This window comes from Aptenodytes forsteri, unplaced genomic scaffold, assembly GCF_000699145.1.
Source record: "Aptenodytes forsteri isolate BGI_AS27 unplaced genomic scaffold, ASM69914v1 Scaffold82, whole genome shotgun sequence".
In the NCBI taxonomy this organism is placed as follows: Eukaryota; Metazoa; Chordata; class Aves; order Sphenisciformes; family Spheniscidae; genus Aptenodytes; species Aptenodytes forsteri.
This window is the reverse complement of record NW_008795490.1, coordinates 2043659-2066983: the sequence shown is the minus strand read 5'-3', so window position 1 is coordinate 2066983 and position 23325 is coordinate 2043659. Positions and strand designations below refer to the sequence as shown.

General features: G+C 40.2%; 1 protein-coding gene across 1 annotated transcript in view; it reads right to left on the bottom strand.

Annotated features, from left to right (window-relative positions):
* The window catches only part of PLEKHG1 (pleckstrin homology and RhoGEF domain containing G1), a 67543-nt gene that overhangs the window by 26969 nt on the left and 17249 nt on the right, over window positions 1-23325 (bottom strand). Inside the window, exons 3-7 of the mRNA XM_009281404.2 lie at window positions 15758-15858; window positions 10007-10076; window positions 2625-2671; window positions 1978-2128; window positions 837-968 (exon numbers count right to left, since the gene is read on the bottom strand). Of these exons, the coding sequence (XP_009279679.1) occupies window positions 837-968; window positions 1978-2128; window positions 2625-2671; window positions 10007-10076; window positions 15758-15858 (501 nt within the window). The remainder of the gene's footprint in view (window positions 1-836; window positions 969-1977; window positions 2129-2624; window positions 2672-10006; window positions 10077-15757; window positions 15859-23325) is intronic.

Below are 23325 nucleotides of genomic sequence, written 5' to 3'. Positions count from 1 at the left end.
CTACACGAAACAACCAACAACAACAACAAAAAAACCCCACCACAAAAAATGAGGGCCAGTAAGTTGCATTTATGTTAAAAAGAAAAAAAGGACAAAGAATAACACGACGTAGATTTCTGGAATGGTATAAGCCTATTACTCCCTTTTATAAACTAAAAAATCCCCCCAATTTTCTTAAAGCCATATAAATACTCCTGTGAAAATGTAACTTAAAATCAGGATTCACTGGGAAGTTTGAAACGGAACGAAAGACGTGTAAAAAGTCTACAAGAGCTTGCTCTCGATGCCAAAAGTTACTCAGGGCGTAGCTTTTGTTTTCTCCTCAAAATTTCTTCATTTGAAGCGAAGTTAACCTTTTTCTAACTGTCATTTTTCTAGGTTTATATTTTTCACAAAGAAACTGATAATGAGTCTTCAAAAGCCCAAGAGGAAAGTACTTAAACAAGAAGCAGCACAAGAAACGCCTCAAAACAAAATTAATCAGCACAAAGGGGAGAAATCGGAAACCACAGGGCTTCTGAACAAAGCCATGCCCTAGGGTTGTACAGCAGTGCTGTACAATTGAGGGAAAGGAAGAAAAAAAAGTTATCTTAAGTTCCATATTACTGCAAAATAAATGCTTTACAGGATGCTGCTTGTAGGGTAGAGATGTCTGAGATTTTCCTGCAACAGCTATGACCATGGTTTCTAAGATCAAACAGCCACAGGCATACTCAACAGGAGTCTAAATTATGACTGACAAAGATTAAAAGAAAAGATAAACTAAAAAACGTTAATGGCATATATATTGACAAAAACAGCTTACAAACACCCATAAAACCTCTTTGGGAACTCACTTGGAGCCTGATGGCATGTTCGTGTTTCCTCTTCATGTCATTTATATGCCATGCCACTCTCTGCATTGTATCTATGGCATCCAGCACCACATCATAGCCCTCAGTGTCCTTGTCAAGGTGGTTTTCTATTTCCTAAGACAGGGGGGGAAAAAAAAGTCCTGTTATTTCTAAATGAATTTTCCCAGCCGGACACAATACTATGTTTTTATGTGTACTATTTTGTCTTTGCATTGTGATCACTCAAATGCAACGTTCCTGCCTTTGTTATTATTGCATGTTGTTATCAATTTGACTAACACAAGATGACTAATAAAGCCAAGCCTTTACAGTCAGTTTAGCAGCAACTATACTAGCAGCAGCCGACATGAGCAGAGAGGCACAGAAAGAGAGCGCAGCACGCTGACAGGAGACCTTTTCAGCAGTGTTTAATGGCTTTCTTAAAACACAGAACATATCTACACACTTACAAAACCCTGATGGAATTACACTAGGCATTACTTTACAGTTGGAGAGCAGAAAAGCACCAGACATTTTAAATAAGGATCAGTGTCTTTACACTTCACTAGAACATGACTCTCTAATAGGAAACATATGTGGAAAACGTTAACAATAAAGCAGGAATTTCCGAAACTTGCTTAACTCAATTCACTGAATATGGAAAGAGTTCCCACTTCCTCAGTCATTCCTCTCCACAAAATTCTTACCGATCGGGGTGTTTATACATATTTAGTCCTTCTTTCAACCACCCCCAGCATTGCAACGTGTGGAAAAATGCTGGTTTTCATTGGAACAATAAATTTATGTACAAAAGTGTTTAATCATGACAAGAATCTTCCAAACAACTTGAGAATTACAGACCAGTTTTAAACAAAAAAAGCTAATTATTTGGATGCGCAGACTGATTCAGTGTGTCTAAAACGATTACCATAAATTCCCCACTCCAAATATATGCATATGCTGTGAAGTGACGAAGACAGAGTCTCCATATGTAGAAATCAAACACCCCAAAAGAAAGAGCATTTAAGGAAACCCAGAACCTTTCTAACCGTCAAGCCTTGTACCAGAGGCAGGAACTTTGATGTGCAGCAGCTCTACGACGTGCAGCAGCTCTACGCTAAATACTTTTCTAATGGGTGCTTACGTGCAAAAGCAGGTGGTACTTGAGGATGCGCTGGACAGGTTTCAAGAGATAGGAGCCCAGGGGCAGAGAATGCTGCAGCGCTTCTTGCCGCTCTCTGAAGAACTTGGCCAGCGCCTTGTTCCTCATGCACTCTGTCAACACAGCCACCGACCTGGAAACATCAATACATAGCTTTAAGACACGCTGTCTCCCTAAGTCTGTAGGTAAAGTCAAGAATTGTTTGTTTCTTCCCTTGTAAAAGAGGGCAGCAGGTTCCTAATCCAATCACTGCTGCTTCTGTTGGTTTTTTTAAGTTATCTTGTGCATTCAGTTATGTTTTCCCGTGACATGCAACCACTCTCTCTTACTGAGAATTATATATTTGGAGCATTGCAGAATAAGACCATCATTTTCTAATGGAGGATAATAGCAATGAATCACAAGAACAGTCAAAACAAACTTTAGAGGAGCATATTTCATTTTTGTGGGGTTTTTTTGTTGTTTTTTTTTTTGGGGGGGGGTTGTTTGTTTGTTTACAAAAAAGGTAAACTCTTTGACCCTTCCTGCAATTTGGGAGGGGGAGAAGCTGATATTTTTGTATAGACTGTAATTTGCATTACATAAACTGGCCAAGGGACAAATGAAGAAAGGGAACCCAGAATTCCTACCTTGGGTAGTTGGTGCAGTACTGCGTGTATATATGGAAATCTTCACTCTGCATGGGGAGGAAAGGTTTACATACATTCAGATTTTGTGAAACTAGCAGCTAACACGTGTGCAAGAAAAAGACGATAACAGCAAGACAACGCCTCCTCCAGTTCCTGATCAATGAATTCTCTACTTTCACTGTGATAGTCCTAACACTACCAGAGACCTATTCATTGAATTTCGGTTTTTTGGGGGGAGTTTTTTCCTTTACTTGAAGGAAAACCCAAGGAAACCTACACGGAGATAAAACAAGTGGGTTTGCAACAGAGCCTCCAAGGTCCTTTATGACAATCTATGCATCTTAAAAAAACAAACAAACAAACCAACCACCACCACCACCACACACCCCCTTCAAACAGCTGACTTGCACATACCTAGTTTTTTGTGTGCTAAAGCACACACCTGCTTACTGGGAGAAGTAAGTTTTGCAGGTTATGTTCGGTGTGCAATTTTCAAATAACTATAAATAATTTCACATTTGAGCACCTAACTGGGAGAAGTAAGTTTTGCAGGTTATGTTCGGTGTGCAATTTTCAAATAACTATAAATATTTCACATTTTGAGCACAGTCTAAGCGTGAAAATTAGAAGCCACAAAAGCGATTTTTTTTTTATTTTTTTTTTTTTAAAGTGAATTATGACTCTGTGAAAGCAGACAGTTATTACCCAAACAAGCTGTAACTAGATTTAGGTGGGTTTCCACACTTGCCTGCCACAGTGAAACTGCCCACACTTAATGCTGACAAGCTTCTCGGAGCAAAAGCCTGGGTTCCATTTCTTTCCTCCTTGGTCTAAGATTTTTTTCTTAATCACCATCATTTAATTCCATGCAAGAACAGGTTTCCAGAAACCTGTGCTTTAAGTTCACATCTGCCTACTAACTTCTATCCCAAATAACACGCAATTTCTGCAGCTTGCTGGAGTCCTAAAGACTAAGAAAGCACTGCAGAAGGGCAAAGTGCTCCCAAAATCAATTACTTTTTCTTTCCCGAGCCCTAGACTGATAAACAGCAATCCTCCGGTAGCAAACAAGACTCCAGTTTCCACTCAAAGCATCTTCAGAACGGTCTCTGGCATTCTGCAGCACAATAGCTGTGCTCTGCGAGGGGTCGTCTCCTAGGGGTGGTCGCTGGTGAATGGCGAGACCAAGTATCTGCCTTCACAGAAGGCAACAGTGCTCTGAGGAGCAACACCACTTGGGGAGAGGGATGACGCAGGCTGTGGCTTTTGTTTCTCATTGTTGGGGTGGGGTTTTTTGGCCATTGATCAGAAGGAGCCAGTTCAGGCAGTACCCTCCCCCATTTCCAACAGCATTGTTCCCTTCCCCCTCTCACAGGGGTAAAGCAGGTTGTGCCATTGATTTCTGCACTGAGCAGTGATTCATAAGGACCCCGTGTAAAGTAAGATGCTACTCCACGTGCATACAAGTCATTGCAATTAATTTCAGTATTTCTTACCGGATTTCAATATTAACTGTTCTGGAAAAAACAAACAAACAAAAAAAAACAAACAAACAAACAAAAAAACTTGAGCAAACTTCTAATAAATGTTTCTCTAGGGGACTGCGATCCCCATTTACTCACTAGTGGGCTGTAAGCTTATTAAACTGCTCTTCTCTTAGAAACCAACAAAGGAACTAAATATAGGCTTGATACAAACAATTTAGCTTGTTTTTTCATGCTTGGCCTAATTTTGTTGTTGCAGCTAGTTTTTACGGCAGTGTACCTACGCCCTGTGTCCACACCCAGGGACAGCGAGCATGTGTCATAGCCTGTCCATGTCCATGCTTGGGACCTCTGGCCACAGCTCCAAACCCTCTCCGCTCAAAACGAAAAGTTAACAAACCTCAGAGCGCTGCAGACATTACACTGTGTAAATTTCTACAGCAATCACTACCAAACTAGCTAGCACTCGTAGTAAGTCAGGGTGCTTAAGAGAGAGCATTAGGGTGAAATTCAGTATGATGAAATAAGGTGATTTATTTTATATATGTATATATTAATACAAGGTTTTTGTTTAGGGGCTTTTTGGTATAAATTGTAATATATTCCCATGGCTACAATCACAGAACAATGCAATTTACAGAACTACTTCATAAGCAAAGTACAGAACATTTTGTGCCAATTTTTTTTTTAAATATCTCTATATATATTCTAGTCATAAATATAGTCACATGATTGTTCTGCTTTTCAAACAAAAAAGAAAGGCATATCTGTTGTGAAATTTTAACAAATGAAAGCATTATCTGTAAAACACACAAGGCCAAACATTTCAGGGTTTCAGAGTGGACTGAGTGTACATTCCCCACAAAATCAAAAGCAAGTCTGAAATCCCCAGGAGCTTTTTCACACTCTTCCACTTTGGGTTTTGTTTTGGGTTTTTTGGGCAGAGGGTGGGGTGTGGTTTGTTGTTTGGTTTTTGTTTGGGTTTTTTTTTTTTTAACACAAGGTCAAAACTATTTTCAATGGGATTTTTGGTTTTCAAAGACTGTTAGTCTAGCTATTTACCGGAACAACTTGTATTTAAAAAAAAAAAAAAGTAGTTCCTTATGCCCTTAACACCTCTAAAAACTTTAAGAATGGTTTCACAACCATCCCTGCTTTCTGAACAGATAAGACTCCAAATTTCATACTGCACTTATATGTGTGCGTGCTTCACTGCGCGACAGCTCGTTTCATCAAACGAAACCATCGGAGAGCATTTACTTTTACCAAGCTACACGAGCATACTGCCAGTAGAAAGTCAATTACATATATTTTGCCTCCAGAATGAGATTGTTAATTCATTCAAATGTACAAAGCTGGCATGAATCAACACCTTGCCGAGGCATCAGCAGGATTCATGAGAACATGCTGGGAGAGCAGCCAAGAGAGCCACTTCCAAGAGAGGCTCTTCCTAAGCCTGAGTACAGAAGTCGCACTACTCAGGACAGCCATTCTCCCACCGCCTGCCTGGTCACCCAGCACCTCTGCACAGTCAAAGAAGGGACCTTTAGTTCACGGGCCCAGCTGGTCATCTCTCCTTCACAGCAGACTCCTCAGAGCGAGCACTGTGTTACTGGGAGCCTATCAGGGCACAAGCCCTGCAGGCTAAAGCCAATGCTGTGAATTATGTTCAGAAGCAACAGAAAAGCCTGGACTAAGATGGATTTAATATATTTCTATCAATACTTTCACACTGCAAGCAAAACACCAACTATGCTCATCAGGATTTCTTTGGACAGTCTTATCCTTACCTAGCTTGAAAATAATTTTGTTCACCTCAACTGTCTTCAAAAAAAAAAAAAAAAAAAAAAAAAATCTCTGCAGGAAGATTGGAGTCGCTCCAGAGATCTTTTTTAATCTGGGGGCCCAAAGCTGGTGTGGTAAAGGGCACAAAAACTGAGACCCAAGCCAAGAGTTCATCCACACTGACTACAACTCACCCTGAAGAGCAAAGCCAAGCACAAGAAGATCCCAGCTATACTTAGCTCGTCCCCCGCTGCTGAATCAATTTACTGAGTGTCTCCTCCTCACGAAGTGAAGTGCCAAACACATGGCTACAGCCCCGACCTTCTCTCAACTCTTGGTACACTGTGCTTTTTTATAGCCATAAAAGGCACTTTAAAAGAAAATGGAGACTGAGAAAATGAGCTGAGTCAGAGCGTAAGCTGAAGCCAATTGTCTGGATGACCTCTTCATTAATGAGATGCTAGATTACCGTAATTCTCCCTTTCCCCCTGGTTAAGCTGTTGGTGTGTCTTTCAGAAAACATATGTTCTGAATTTCTGGGGTGCTGAGTGAGAAGAGCAACGTGCCAGAATTAAGCTCTCCTTCACAGCAACTCACTTAAATGTAAACGTGTGGAATACTGAAGTCAATCTTGTAATTAACATTGGCATCGTTACTATGAAAATGAAAGACTGAGCTGGCAAGAAAACATATAAACAAACTTTTATGTGAATAATTAAGCTATAGCTAAGCTTGCACTGGAATCCTTTTTTCAGCCTCCGATTACAGTTACCAGCAAAATGTCTCCAAGTCATTTAATGTACTAGAGTTAATACAGTTCCTCTAGACAAAGAGGCAGAACCAGAGCTGGCAGAAACTAAACTAGTACACCACTACCCTCAGTGGCAGGTTATTTCCGTGCAGCAGCCATCCCACACTGTTTAAACAAATACCCATCCATACCATCTGCATCTTGGGGTAGAAAGGTAAAGGCAGCAATTCATGACCAGACAGCAGGTTTTGAAAAAGCATGCTTTTCTGCATTTGTATGTATATTTGCCTGTGGTTATTAACCAATTAAAATATCTGGAAGCAGAGGGATTTCATACAATGTTGCAAGCTGTTATTAAATATTTCTATTTAGATAAAGTCATAGCTTTGCATGGTTATTTTATCTGTTAGTGAGTTTTATGTTACTGGCTAGTTTACACTAAAGACATCTTGCTGAAGTCTGTTAACAAATAAAAGCTGCCATTTTAGGAGCTATTTACTTTGGGCACTCAGCACAACAAACGTTAAGATAAAGATTCAAATCCACAATTATGAGTTGTTGTTCAAAGTGCACTAATGTGATTTGATAATCCTTATGCTATTTCCCTTAAAATTAAAAGTTGCAAGGCTGTTTACTGCTCAAGCATGAAAGCTATACACAGGAAACAAGAGTGACGTATGATTGTGTGAGGGAAGTATAAAATGCTATACAGCAAATTTTATTGAGCAAAACCAAATAACAAAGTCAAGTTCAAAGAAACAGTCCATCAAATACGGCCCAAAACTAGACCTTACAAAATGAAGCTCCCTAGATGTTTTCACAAATATCAAACATTTTCGTTCCAACAAGCTCGAGAGTTTAAGCATAACTGTTCTGTTATACATGCAAACCAACTTGTGTCATTTCCCATGAATCCTGAAGAAAGAAATGGCTATTATTTTATTCAATTACTGAGCTTCATGAAATGCAAAAAGTAAACACAGTACCTACAGTGAAAACTTGATTATACGTTTAAATCCCCAACAACTACGATATTCACAGCTGAACTGGTAGGGTGAAAAAAATGGCAGTAGAGCCAGAGCTCGTGTAACCTAAGCACAGTTCCACTGGAAGTATTAAAGAAGCTCCAGTGGAGCTACATCCATTAGCTAACGCTGTGAGCTATGACTTCAGCATGATATTATCCCCGTGCTTAACTCACAGTGAAGATCTAGCACACTCAAAGCAATCAAACAATAAATGGCCAAAGTCCCGTAAGACTTGAAGGACTGCAAACTGCCAAAAAAGGCAGTTTTATTTCCACTATTCAATGCTGGGAAGATACAAGTAACCAAGAATGGACAACTGGAGTCTGTTAAGACAGTCAGCAGTTGCTGTAATGACATCTTCACGGCCAAAACCAGAACTGTGGGGTATTTTGGTATTGTTTAATTTTGCTTTTAAGTGTTTGCACTTGTCTGGATGAAGCTAAAAAATGCTTGTTAGGACTGCAATCTCTAGCAATTTCTGAGCCATCAGGCAGTTGCCTGCCAATAATACAAATGCTGAAAGCATTTGACAAGGGAACAAAAAGCACAAGCAATGATATGCAGATGGATTTTGGAAGTAATGGCCAGAAAGTCTACCAGAAAACTCCTTTCAGCTGGCCAATATGAACGAGAGCGCAACTTTTTCCTGGACTTGCTATTATCACTTGCACCACCTCTGTTCCATGTCCCAGCCAGGAGTAGTCCCAGTGGTCCCAACTATAAGAAAGCAATACAACAGAAAGATCTACCAGCTCCAGATTGTGGTATCTGTAAATGTCCTGAAGGCCTCACAATTGGCCTTCACTGCAAGGGCACTCTGCTGACTTATGCTCAACTTCTTGTCCGCCAGGACCCCAGATCCTTCTCTGCTAAGCTATTTCCTAGTCAGCCGGACGCAGCGTGCACGTGGGGTTATTCCGTTCCAGAAGCAGGACTTTGCTCTTGCCCTTATCCCATTCTCTCTCCTTCAATTCAGTATAGGCTATTTGGAGCGATAACAACATGCCATAAACCCCATTGCAACGGGGCAAAAATACAACCTACTTTTGTAGTAGCAGTGCCAACACTAAGATCTCTCAGTGCTTACAAAGGGTCAATTGCTAGATAAATAACAGCTTTCTCAAACACAACTCAAGCAAGTGATCCAGTGAAATGGCAGCACTAAGCTGGTATCATCACTCCCCTTTCCGATAACATCCCTTGTGTCACAACAGTGCCCAAATAGAGTGGTCCAGTTAATGCTAAATCCTCGTGTTAGACCTATTATATTGAATGCTTGGTGCTGGCAATACTGAGTTCACGACAAAACCTAAAACATGACAGGTTTTGTGGGTTTTTTTGGTTTGGTGGTTTTTTTGTTTGTTTTTTTAAACAGAGACAGGCAAACACTGCTATAGAGAGATTATCCAAATTTAAACAACCACATGCCCCTCTTATGTTCCTCTTCCCCCAGAAATACTATGGAGATGGCATTATTTCTTAACACATTTGGGCTCTACAGATTCAAGGCAAATGTAGGTTCTCTGGTGAAGTCTGCAGTGAACTGCAGTCATCTGTAGCCCCAATTACTTCATCTCCTGTTGTCCTACTCATTATAGCCATTCCTCTTCTCCCTGACTGGCTCTCTGGGTTTCCTGTAATGAAAGACACCTACTTTCTTTCCCTGTATTTCTCCCGCACCTGACAACTTTTCCTTCTCCATACTTTTTGCCTTCGGAATTGCCCAATAGAATGAAGATGTCAGATCAATGTTGAGAAAATTTAAAGTATTTCAGACAGAATGAGATTTGAATTTTAAGGGTAGACTTTGGGCCATCCCTTTAATAAGAAAATTAAAGGTATGGCTGCTGGATTCAGGAAAAAAATGCATCTCAGAGGACAATACGGCCACAAGTATGTTAAAGTTATTGCCTTTTCTAAAGATGCAGCCAAGTTGTATTCTCTAGTTGTTTTTAACCTGACAAGGCATACCTGGAGTACCACTTGATCACCTATATTAAAAAAGGAGGGAAAAAATGAATCCCTGTAATACTCCACAAAAAAAAAAAAAAGATCTAAAAATGAACCCTAGATCAATAGTTCCACCAGTTGCTATACACTTATTGAAGAAAATAACACATTTTTCTTGATTTTTTAAAATGCAAATCAGAGCCATATCCCTATCACCTATATATTCCTTCCCTTTCCACAGATTTGCTAACTTTTCTGGGTGGAAGTCACTCAAGCTGTCAAAATTAGGTCTCACAAACTAATAAATTAATCTTATTCCCCCATATCACTCTGCAACTGGTGTTGTACTGCAACTGTACTGCAACTCCTGCAGTAGCCACTTACCTTGGAAACAAAACAGTCTGCTATAGCCACAGGATCATTTTCACAGTTTTCCAAATCTTGCAGAAGTTCACTAAAACAAAGAACAGGAAAAGGAAAGACAATTATGGCACACCTTGGAATAGACGCACCTGTATATTCGGAGCCAGACAGCACTTCATCAGTCATGGCAGTGATGCCCAAAGCACTTACAATGCAGGGAGTCCTAAAAAAGGAGCGAGAACCCCTTTGATGCCCCTCTTCCCCCTAGATGTATAGCTGCTGGGTTTGTGGTTTTTTTTGGAGGCAGAGGAGCACTTTAAGGAAATTGTATTCCCACATCCTTAAAAATTCAAGTCATCAAAATGACCGTGGATTGCTGATCTCCTAAGCAAAGCTGAGCCCCTTCCTTCAGACTGACAGCTCTTCTGCAGTACTTATAGTGGTGTAGTCAGAGGGTTGCGTAGCTTGTATAACAACAAACACAATTTCAAACTAACAAAATCTAAAAGATACTGAAGCACATGCCCTGTCCTAAAAAGACTTCATATGTTCTAGGAGCTTTACTTGCCTGAGTGAGATAAGGAGCTGGTCTGAAAAACACAGATGAGAACCAGGGACGTATTACACATGCAAGAAGAACGGTAATAAGCTCACTCAGGAAAATTTATCTACCTTTAGTGGGTCTCTCCACTGAAGAAAAATGGTTAGCCTGGAAAAAGTTTTCTGGAAGGGAATATATAAATTCTGCATGTATAAAAATAAAACCTTACTGAGAGGATTTTATATTTTTGACATGCCAAGCAGGAAATGAGCTCATTATAACAGAAGCAAAGCAATAACGGAGCATGTTCACTGTTGTATGAAACTCAGTTCTCCAAAGCCAATTCAGTGAAAGAAAGAGTTCAAGCAGAAGAAGAAAACCTCAAAGGTCTCTCCTTGATCCAAAAAGTCTTTAGTCTTACTGAAAGATGTACTCAGAAAAACGAGAGAAGAAACTGAGTTTTCTGCCAAATTGTTCTCTGATAGAACTTTTCTCCCTGCCCCGCCCCCCCGCCTTCTCATCAGATGATTTTCCATTTAGAGCTACTTTTCTCCCAGTTCACAGCTGGTTCCCTGACCAAGTTTTGCATAAGAGTTGCTAAGCCTGTAGCGAGAGAACTAACCTTTTCCCCTCTAAGCAGACACAATTTCCCAGTGTAAGTAAGAAAAGGAGTAAACCAGAGAAGTTTGCTGACTTGTTCTTTGCTTCTCTAATTACTGGAGGAAGGAAGGGGAGAAATCAGCAATCAGTCACAAGGAACAAGGACAAACAAGACCTTAGGTTCAGTGGTCACTAAGCCACTCTGTACAGCAATGATTTAACCTCCACACCTCAATTTCTCCCTTCATCAAAATGGGAGTAAAAATATGACCCTTGCTTGATACCCCACACTTGTGAAGCTCCTTTACATCAGCAAAAGAAGCAAGCTGTAGCAACGTTGACCATAATAATTAATTATAATGACTGACTGTGTTCCACACATGAGTTTTGGAAATAACATCCAACACACTGAACAGGCTTAGAGGATTCCTGCTGTCCGGCAGGCAGACGTTCTCCTGATGGCTTAGAGTACGTAGCACCTTGATTGCCATTTTACTCCTACAGTGTCCTTCAATACCATATTATTTCTCCTACAGGATACAGTAATGCTGCACTTAGAGATCTTATATATTCATGCAATGAGTCCAAGTTTATGTAGTAAATACGCTAATGGCTTGTGTCTTCAGCACAAGCCCATAACGTAAGGGCTGTTCTTTGAAAGATTTCATTACCTATACTGTACTATGCCTCATCTGGCTGGTAAGAATGGAATTGGCAAGAGCAACCTGCCACTGTAAAAAACAACAAATTCGTCACGCCCAGGAATCCTGGAAAACTTAAATAAATCCCTATAATACCAAGTTGACACCAAGTGAAAGAGCAGGGCTATTATTATAGGCTACATTTAAGTATGTGACAGGAGGCAGAAGAAACAATAGAGAAAAGCATTAGTTCTCTTCACCTGAATATCCAGAGGTTTTATGCTGTTCACAGACAGTACCACAGCTCTTGGCCTCTGCGACTCGCTTGTGCCAACAACCCAGGCAGGAAAGTAGCGTTAGAGGAACTCGATGCTCTTGCAGCTGAATCGCTAACAAGAGTCAGACTGAAGCATGCCGCAAGTGCCAGTGCCATTTAAGACCCTGTACTGAGTTATCCAGTTTGGGTTATTATGGGCTGGAAAAGTTTGAATCTGTAAGGTCATCATCAAAAGCTAATGCTCAATCCTTTGGGATGAGAGAGGTAGGCATAGAGACAGACAATTTTTCATGCAATGCATTTGTTATCTTTTCAAGTCAAATTAATAAAATTCTCATTATGATGTCTTTTAGGATGCTTTGATTTTTTAGAGTACAAATTATTTTCCAGACCAAACACTTATCTTCTCCTTGTGAGTGAAGACTTTCAATATGACAAAGTGCAGGTTAGTAACAAGCTGTTGACTACAGGAGGTCAAGAAGAATGAGATAAACATATTTATAGGTCTGCAAATAATCACCATATTTGCACACACAATTCAGGCGAGGCACTTATTTTATTCATTTTATATCATCACCACACCATTTTAAAACAAGACACAAGAATTCTTCTCCTCCCTTTTGATCTGAATTGGAGCGAGTGAGAGATGGTAATGACAGGGACATGAGACAGGCAATTTTGGTGGAATGGAAGGAATGGAAAGAGGCAGGAAGGAAACAGCACGGTTTGTCCTGAACCCATGACAAAAAAACCCAGTTGATGACCAAATACTGCGCAGTCTAGCCATAAACGCTAAAGTTACAGCATCTCCGAAAAACTTCATTCTCTCAATGCCTGACAAAGCACAGCATTCAAAACAAAAATGGACATAGCAGGCACAGTCTGGTCTTCATGGCTGAATATTTTCACCGTATAAAAATCTGGAAAATCAATCTGAAAAGTTCAGACTTTCAGTAAAAAGAAAAAAAAACTGCGCAGTCTAGCCATAAACGCTAAAGTTACAGCATCTCCGAAAAACTTCATTCTCTCAATGCCTGACAAAGCACAGCATTCAAAACAAAAATGGACATAGCAGGCACAGTCTGGTCTTCATGGCTGAATATTTTCACCGTATAAAAATCTGGAAAATCAATCTGAAAAGTTCAGACTTTCAGTAAAAAGGAAAAAAAAAAAAACAATCAAAAGAAATTTAGCCTCGCTATAACTTCACTGTCACAAAAATCCACTGGCCCAAACTAATTTCTTTGCACTCGGAAAAAAAACTTTTCCATTAAAGGCGAGCTCTTAGAGGTTTTATGAAGGCTCCTCCTGACAAGAAGCCAGCCCTTACCACCGTGAAGCTCAGAGCACAGGAACTGCTGAATACGGCAGTTACAGAAAATGGCCTTGCACTGTATTACTGTACTTTAGGAGTCACCGATGGACAAGGACCATGCAGGATGATCTGTGTCAGCAGCAGAGGTTTCAGCTTGGCCTCTCCTAAGATCATCTGAGTGTTGGTAGAATCACTAAACTTGAGCACGTTTCTCTGCAGAGTTCCCATTTCACAACGGAGTCATGATATCGGGTGGAGAATTTATCCTAAACTGACACTGGAAAGAAGCTCAACAGGAGAGGCCAAGGAAGAAAGGCAGCAAATGCTGACTTAGAGAACGCTTCCCCCTTCCGAATAAATAAATAGTGGGGGAGCTTTTCCCAAGAGATGGAGCAGGACCAGTGGGCCAGTATATAGTCAGTGATTCTGCTTAAGAAATAGCTTTCCAGAAAGGGATCATAGCCACAGGACTAGCCGTTAGCATCCTGACCATCATTTCTGCCATTCAATGCAACATCTAAAAATCCTAAGTAGTTTAGCTGAGAGAAATTCCCATTTACTGAAATGAAATTTCTCAGATCTATACAAAGTCCAAAAAACCCCAAGACTAAAACCTTTGGATCATTGATTCAAATTGGTCAAATTCAAAGTTGAGAAAAACAAGGTCATTCTGAAACTCTAAAATCATGCTCACAAAAAGCATCTGAAACTACTAACACAGAACTGCCAAACGGACCTTTTTCAAAAGTAAAAATAAATAAAAAGGCTCTAGAGTATGTTTAGGACCCAGAAGCTACATGCCAAGTTTCACAGAGGAGGGAACTTAACCCTTGAAGCTATATTGGGATCTACAATGAGTGTTCAGTCTTAAAAGCTCACAATTTCCTTGTAGAATTTTAAATTAGAAGGCCTAAAATACATTAGTAATTTACCAGAGGCTTTGGACAACTTTCCAGTGAGTTTTAACCAATGTAACATATCTATCTCTAAAACTGCCCAAAGCTGCTTCTTTTCTTTTTTTTTTTTATCCTCTGAAAATCTTTTTTTGCAACTCAATTATTCTGTATAATGACTGATCATACTTGAAGGTATTTTTATTAGGTAATATTTGCAATGATGCTGGTATAAATGTGTCCTAGCTACCAAGTCTGCCATTTCTCTAGCTTTTGAAAGATCAGAAAATGTAATGGCCAGGACTGTTTTTTTCCATCCTGTGACCGCGGGGGAGCTGTAAGCTCACGGTCATTGTCTCATGGCTCTAAAACACATGATCAGGCTACCGCTATGTATTTTCTATCATATTAGACATTCAGTCAAGTCAGTTGTTGTAGCTGAAGCAGGACACAGCAGCTTTCTAGTTAAGCGTATTTCCATTACTCTGCAGTAGCTGTTTTAAGTTTCAGGAAAAGATTTTAGGTTTCATCTTTGTCCATAAGTTCTGAATAGATCAGTCCCCACTCTTCCCTTTGATACTGAACAGTGATCCCAGCAGCAGAAGCACTTTAAAGTAGCTTCCCATGATGATGCTCTTTGACACGAGTCCTCCACTTCAGAATCCTCTTTTGATTCAATTAAATTATCTGTTGTTCTTCAAAGAACACAGTAGTTTGGGAGACATTTTGTCAACTACAGCAAAGCTAGGAGAGCTTTTACAGGAGTAATGGGATAGAAAAGACGTGGGAACTTTATGCCAATATATTTCTTGCATTGATTGAATATTCAGGTTTTCCTTAAATATTGAATAAGTTAATTATTTTTATAGTATCAGAGGATTCAGACAAAAGTAGCAGTAGCATGTTCCTAAAATTGCAGATACTGCAGGTCTCACACAATACGGCACTAGCTATCCGAGCAAGAAATTTCACTTCAGGCTCCCAATATATGCTAGAATCCCATCTGTGGAGTTTTAGAGAAGGCTGTAAAGATACTGAACAGAAGCCTTCAATAAATGGAAAGGTACTTGAACACAGTTTTGAGAAATTAATTCAGGGGTCCCTAGTAGTATAAGACTACAAAAGCCAGATCTGGGTGATGCATATCGGTACACAAAAGGACCCAATATAGTAGGAATAAAACAACGTCTCTTTAATAAGGCAAGAATGTCATTCACAGTGGTCTTGCATTAGGCTCAGTTAGGGCACAGAGCAGGTTAGGCTTAAATTCATGGAAATACCCAGCATGGAAACAAAAAAAGTAAATGGAGACCACGCGATTCATAAAATAAACAGCTAAAAAATCTGATCTTGGCAAACCAACCCTGCTGAGAATCAAAGATAGACCATTTCTCAATTTATATATCTTGGCTGTATAGAAGTGATAAAAGAGTGTTTTCTTGGTTTGCTCCCTCCTACTAATGCAGGCTATTGAACTGTTTTCATTTAGTCAAACATGAATTTACCTGTTGAAACGGTAGATATCCCGTATGTTTCCAAAGAGGGCTGATCGCTCTTCTGTCCCCAGGGAGAGCTTGGTCTGGTCAGTGATACAGTCGAGGTAATCCTACAAGAGAAATGAGAAGGAGGCCTTCAGACATTTCCTCCTTTTCTAGATCAGTAAATGGAGCTATGTTTTATTGTACAAGATGAGTCCCTTCATATCAGTTTCACCTTATTATTGCAGTAAACCCTTCAGTAGTCGCTCTGTGAACAGTCGCTCTATTATGAAAGGTAACAGTACTTATCTGTTCATTGAAACAAAAAAAATAACAAAAGACTGTATGCTAAGTTTTAGTTCTTAAACGGGACAGCCAACATTTCTCTTGCTACTGATACACAAATGTATTCAGATTTCATTCACAAAGACAGTTTAATTGATCATTACTGGCTCAATTCACCTTATTATTGCAGTAAACCCTTCAGTAGTCGCTCTGTGAACAGTCGCTCTATTATGAAAGGTAACAGTACTTATCTGTTCATTGAAACAAAAAAAATAACACTGTATGCTAAGTTATAGTTCTTAAACGGGACAGCCAACATTTCTCTTGCTACTGATACACAAATGTATTCAGATTTCATTCACAAAGACAGTTTAATTGATCATTTAACTGGCTCAAAAAAAAAAAAGTAAAAATAAGAGATGAAGAATGTCATTTAATGGTGTCTTAGAAAACCTATAAAATGAAGAGCAGAAAGCATACAAGCAACACAGGATCAAGAAAAGCAACCACTGCAAAAAAAAATTTTTTTAAAAATCATAGTTAAGAAAACAATGCTGAGCTTGTAGAGGACAGATCTCTCTTTCTCTATATGTGCATGCAATTTAACCACACATACAGTTACATTTCAAATTACATTGCTATATACTCTAGCAAAGATTTCCTTTTGCACTTACAAGAGTGACAGTGTCTCATCCAGGGACTTTAACTGAACAGGAACAAGACAACTAGAAAAAGCTCAGATCAGCAGTGTTCTGGAAGAACAACTTTCCCAACTCTTCCCTCACTTTGATAAGAGCTCAGCTCCCAAAGTTTCACCTTTCATTCTGTTGCTGCTACAGTATTAAAATTTCTCAGATAAGGGCAAACAAATCCACCAGGCTATTTAATTAACTGCAACTCATAAACCAAGAAACATAATGTGCTGCCACATCCATGAAGAAATTCTGCTACAAAAGAATAAAGTAAAAGTGAAAACAGCTGAAACAATGCAAAATAAAAATAAATAAAATCCCTTAGCCTGGGGCTAGACAATGTGGTGTGGCAACCTACCAAAAGCAACAGAGCATTCCAGCGCTGCAAGGAGGGAGCCCTGCAAAACATCAATGAGGCCGTGAAAACTTCTAAGATATAACTCTGTTCCAGAGTCGTGAAGAAAAAAGTATTACAGAACACATACATTGGAGAAGATTTATTCTCTGTGTGAAACCCATGAAGACAAAGGGATCAACTACCGATTTGACTTTTGGATTTTAGATGCCCTCATAAGGAAGGTTAAGAATTGCAGCGCTCGAGCCTCCGTCCCTATATCCTTCTTTCCAACTGAAATGGTGTCAGCAGAGTCACAGGTGTAACCAAGCTTCAGGTTTAGATACCAGTAGGCTTTCCTGTCCCTTCCCCCTATCCTAATGCTCAATAATCCACATTCTTTGGTCATCTCCAGTTAAAGGTACTTCTCATCACCCCCAAAACTCAGGGTTTTTTTGCCAAGAAAAAGCAAGCAAGCCTATTCCAAGGCAACCTCAGGGTCTTTAAGAGCAACAAGTGGCAGTTGGCAGGCAAGCAGGTGGTCCCCAGAGAGCCATCTCATCTCCTCTGTGATGGACATCTGACCTGTACTCTACCTGCTTTCCTAACAGACAGCAGCCTTGCAGTCCAAGCCTGTCCTTGAAATATATTTGTGAAGTAAGTCATTGCAACTTGGGATTCCCTGAACTCAGTGCTGGCTTTTGATTTATACTTAGAAGCTGCAGAAGACTAAAAGGTTCAGGATGGTGAAGCAGATGGGACTGCAGCATGCAATACGCTAGGTCAAAGGCAGGAGTAGATGACAGATTCAGGGCTACTCCAGTGATGGCAGTAAATAACCTTTTCTGCCCACTAATACGAATCTGCATATAAAAGCAAAGAACAGAAAAGCTCCAGTGGAATTGTGATCCTCTGAAAACATTTGTAGCACTGCAGGAGCACTGCAGCACCCCGAGCTGGTATGACAGGGTAGGCTGCAGAGGAATGGAAAGGAATGGAAATCTTACAATAAGTAACTCCATATAGCATATTTATTGAATAAAGAGGAGTTCCTTTCAAATTCATTCATCTCAACAGAGCTGGAGCTGGGGTTTCGTGTTTCTTCAACATAACAAACAGTCTACAGTTATTTCCTTTTCCAATATTACAGAGAGTGTTAAAAGCATGACCTGGTTTGTGCTCCTTTTGTCCTCTCATCCCAGTTTTCCTCCACACATGCATACATACTCTTCTCAGTCTTTTACCAACTCCTGGTAAGAAAGAGGGAACCAAGTACTTTCTAATGCTCCTGCCAAGAAGCAGCCTGCAGGTGCTTTGGCAGATTTCCAGCATTCCCATAGCATATGCCAGTATCATGTTATACCACGCACCCACAGCCTGTGCTCTCTTTTGCTAAAAGTTTCTTCAGGCTGCGCTTCAGGCCCCCTTCTCCTCCCAGCGTCAAATCAGAAACACACTAGAAACTAATGGCTGGATTCGTACTTACATAGAGTAAAGGGAGATGATTATTTGCTTAAAATGCTTGGGGTTTGGAGGTACCTCGTATCTCACCTCATACCGTTAGGGAATCACGCAGGATTTGGGGACTGCTTTCATGTTTTAACTTTCTATTTTTGCTCATGTTGGTGACTTGAGGCTTGTGCAAGTCTGACAGCTACCGACATGTTTACGTTGCTGTTATACCTTTGAGCAGATACCTGGGCTAGACACAAACTGCCTAACGTGGCACAGACAGTAGGGTAGTCACAGCAGCAAAAAGCTTCAGATACCTGTGTTTATGTGAAAGAGGTGGACATTGGACCTTCTTAACACAGTGGTCTGACAAAATCCAGGCACAGCGCAGCAGCACAGCGCTTGCACTGACACAGCAAGTGGGACCCTTCTGGTTATACTGCTTTATAGAGCATGCATGCTCTCATAAAGGCTTCGTGAACCCATCCAGGAAACAGATGCAGTATTGGCATACAACGTCCTCTGCAAGGACAACACCACAGGCAGATCAAAGCTACCCAGCCATGGGGTTTTTCCTAATTATTTCTTAGAAAATGGTACTTTAGCCCCATGGTAGTCAATGGAACCTCCTGCAGCATATCAACAGCTGTTATCACCTGAAGCCATAATGAAAGGTTTGGAGCCACAAGATAACAGGGCAGGCTGCAACCGTAATGACAGGGTGCAAAAATCAATGAAATTTATCAGAACAGAGTACTGGCCTTATTCACTTTCTTTGTTTCTTGTCAGCATCTACGGACCCTCTGTCGGCACCAAATGATTCGTTTATAACCTTTGCCTTCGCTAGCCTTTTATTGCTTCTCTGCAGTTATGGCAAAAACATTTAGCTTACTTTACAGGATAAAAAAAAAACCAACCACAAATGCCAGTCTCCTTAGATTGATTTATGGAGCAAGGTTTGCTCTAATGGTATTGCACAATTTTTCCATTCTATTTCCTGAAACTCTCCAAAAACTAGAAGAGTCTTGCCAGACTGCCCTGCCTTCCTTGCTGGGTTTGACGTTCTCCCCATTTGTCTTTCATCACGCCAAATCCATCAGAAGGAATATCTGTTAGAAGCTGCATATCCTGACTACCATCTCCTCCTCCATAATCACACAAGAAAGACCTCTAGAGGAATAAAATGCTGATAACACTAACCTCAGAGGCTAAAAAAATAATTATATTAATAGGAAATGAGAAAACTGTCAAGAAAAGGACAAAATGAGCAAAAATATCTTCACATATTGATTAAACTAATTTCTTCCATGACCAAGCTTTAGAAACTAAATGCAATTTAGTGGGACATTTTCATCTAGCCACCCAGGTTTTCCTTTGAAAACAGACACATACTTTGCTTTAAAAACAGACTACAGGCTGAACAATAATAAATAAGTCAGCCATTAATATGGCAATGTTAAAATTACACATTAAAATGAGTAATGGTAATGTTAACACGGTAATACTAACAAAAAAAAAAAAAAAAAAAAAAAAAAAAAAAAAAAAAAAAAAAAAAAAAAAAAAAAAAAAAAAAAAAAAAAAAAAAAAAAAAAAAAAAAAAAAAAAAAAAAAAAAAAAAAAAAAAAAAAAAAAAAAAAAAAAAAAAAAAAAAAAAAAAAAAAAAAAAAAAAAAAAAAAAAAAAAAAAAAAAAAAAAAAAAAGTGCAAAAAGCCACACTGCCTCATAAAACAAGAATAAATTTTTATCCTACCCTGCAAGAAACATATATACTAGAGAAGTTCTTAGTAACCCCTTTACAGGGCAGGACTGTGCATATATGGACATCACCAAAGATAAGCAAAACTGTTGAAAGAACAGCGTTGTTGCATATGTACACCTTTACCAAGAGGCAGGCACACAAGAGACTGAAAATTTGATTAAATATCAATACCAAAAAAGAAGAAAAAAGGATTCTACCCACTAGGAAACTTTGCTTTCCAATGCCTAAACAGAGGCTGCAGGAGAAAGCAAAGCTGCTGTGCATCTCTGGACCTCAGCAACGTGCTCTTTGGCTTAAGAGCTGAGGACCTGTATCAGGAAAACTCAGTCTGACCAAAAAAATGCATAAAACCAGGTACTTATCAAAACTCCAATGACTTCCAGTGTTACAGCCTGAGGAGGAATATGTAATATTAAATCAAGCAGGACCTGAATCCAGGCAGTGCCATAACATCACTCAGACCCCAGTTTTCTGATATCCCCTAGATCTGTGCTACTGATAAGACAGCTTTTACTCCTAGATGCTATACCATACTCATGGGCATATTTTTGCCCAACTCTTCTCTACCCAGCACAGATGCATATAACCCAAATCAGATGGCTGTGCAGAAGAGGAACCACTGAAATGGTTCAGCAGCCTGGGCCACCTAAGCACTATTTCCACACTGCTTTGAGGAAAAGGCTGCAGGCCAGAAGGAAGAGACACCACAAACTGGATCCTGTTTGTAGCCTGCTAGCTAGAGCCATGCTGACCAAACCATCTACATACTTGTAACCAAAGAGAAAGCTGGGCAACTGTTGTACAATAGAATAACCGCTAAAACATGCTCCCCATTGGTAATTCTGCCAATTACATAGGTAATTATAATCTGTACCAATTCCCCTTTTGCCTGATTTTTTTCTATTCTTTTTTCTTATTATTTATTTTATTTACAGATTTATCTGGCATGTACAGCAACATACTCTGAATGCCTTGTGGGTCAAAAAATAGTGTACTATCCACAACAGGTGGCCAAGGATGCTGAATTCTGGTCAGAGCAGCTCACTGTAGCTCTTTTCAATTATTCTAAGTACAGCTGTACTCTGCAAAGTGAAGGTGCACTTGTAAACCATACATACTTTGCTTTCTTGCTCTTGTTCCTTTGGTTATATGAGTCCAAGGACTGACTGAGACCTAAATCAAATCCATCTCCTTCCCATATCAAACCCTTTTGTCAGGATTTCTCCTTAAAACACATAATTATCTTTGTTGTCATCATCTTCTATGATGGAAGAAGACAAGCCCGCTATTTTAGTGCACGTCTCCTGTAATTCATACAGTGGTTTACTTGGAGACATCTGTAGCAAAACATTTCATGCAGCCAAATTTAAACTTTACACATTTCTGACTGCTTTCCTCCCCGCATCTTCTGTCTTCCATATTCTTCCTTTTCAGTCTCTGTAACCAGTCAAAACTGGTCACATATCTACAGGCAGCCTCATTTGACTGAAACCATCCTTCCCTTCTGAGAGTGAAAACGCTTGCCCAATTGCCCTTAAAGCCATTTCCCACCTCCCATCCCACGTCAAAGCCCTTGCCATTTTCAGCCCTCCAGAGACAGCCTGGCCATGTTCCCACATGGCAGGCAGAAATCCATACCTGTCAAGATAATTAGCACCCTTAACCTCCCACTTCTGAAACTCCTCCATAGGAGGAGCATAAGTGGCAGCAGCTCTGCTTCAATGTCTTACCTGTATTGATTCAACACAGAGGGGAGGAACTTTTCAAACACTCTTTCCTCTGATGGCAAGAATTTGCTACCTAGCAGCAAGCCTCTCTTGTTCCCACGTGAGTAACACAACCACTAACCCAGGCTGCAAGTAATACGATCACATTGTCATACAGTAGGCTAATACAGCTTAATGCTTATATTTAACTAATAGGCATATTTTTAACTGTAGATGCAGTTTGAGTGCCATAAAAATCAGAACCATATTTTATTTCTGCTACAGATGTTGCAGATTAATGATGCTAGTAAACCAAACCTCAAAAAATGCTTGTGCTGTCCACCGTATAGCTTCTCTAATGTAAAACCAGAAAATAAAATAAAGAAGGAAATTTCTGCGAGCATGTCTTTCCACTTTCTACTTTTCGTGGAAAATGGGGGGGTGGGAGGTGATATTTGGTGGGGCTTTTTTAAAAGACATCTGAAGCAGAAAAACCCTCACATCAGCCAAAGCATGGACAGGTCCAAAAGATCAGCACCTGTCTGAGGCTATGCATGGCACAGCACAGCCCTGCCACCAGCTGACAGCCAAAGCCAGGGTCTTTCTGAGGACAACACAGACTTGGAGACACAGCCTCCTCTGCTCACTTTAGCAACAGGAGCAGGAAGCTCCTGGGCCCTGTGTGCTTCCTAGTCCCCTTTTCCATTCCCTTTACGTCCCTCAGTACCTTGTACGTAAGATTGCCACTTGTCAGTGCTAGCAAAGCTCTGCCCTTGTGGGAAACTTGGCTCCATCGGGCCTCAGCTGTGGGCTCCGAAGCACCCACCTACGTGCTAGCAGAGTACTGACCCTGCTGCCATCAAGGGAGGAGGGCAAGGAGAATACCTGCCACCACTGACAGCCAGCAAGCCTCCAAATGGGAATGGTTGAAGTAATCCATATGCTTTATACAATCTATTACTAGATGCGGTTTGCGATTGATTTCTTTCCTCTCCAATGTCCGCACAGAAGAGTGGAGTCTCTGAACTGGCAGGAGGCCACCTCACTGGCATCAGTCCTCTCCCCAGGCCCCAGGTGGAGGAAGCCATACCACACTCACCTGTGTTTACAACCAGCTTCCTCAGAACTACCCAATTTACACATGCAGTCAGCTCACACAGAGCCTGTGGATAACAGCAATAAAGCAGGCATGATACAGTAAGACAATACTTCACTGACTTCATGTAGAAAGGGCAAAGATCGATGGTGAGAGCACTCATGAGAACATGGTATGAAGAAAGACTAAAAATAGAGAAGCACGTTTAAGTTTTCTTTCCACTGTTTAACATTGCAGAGGAAGGTGATCGTGACAGACTTCTCCCTAGACT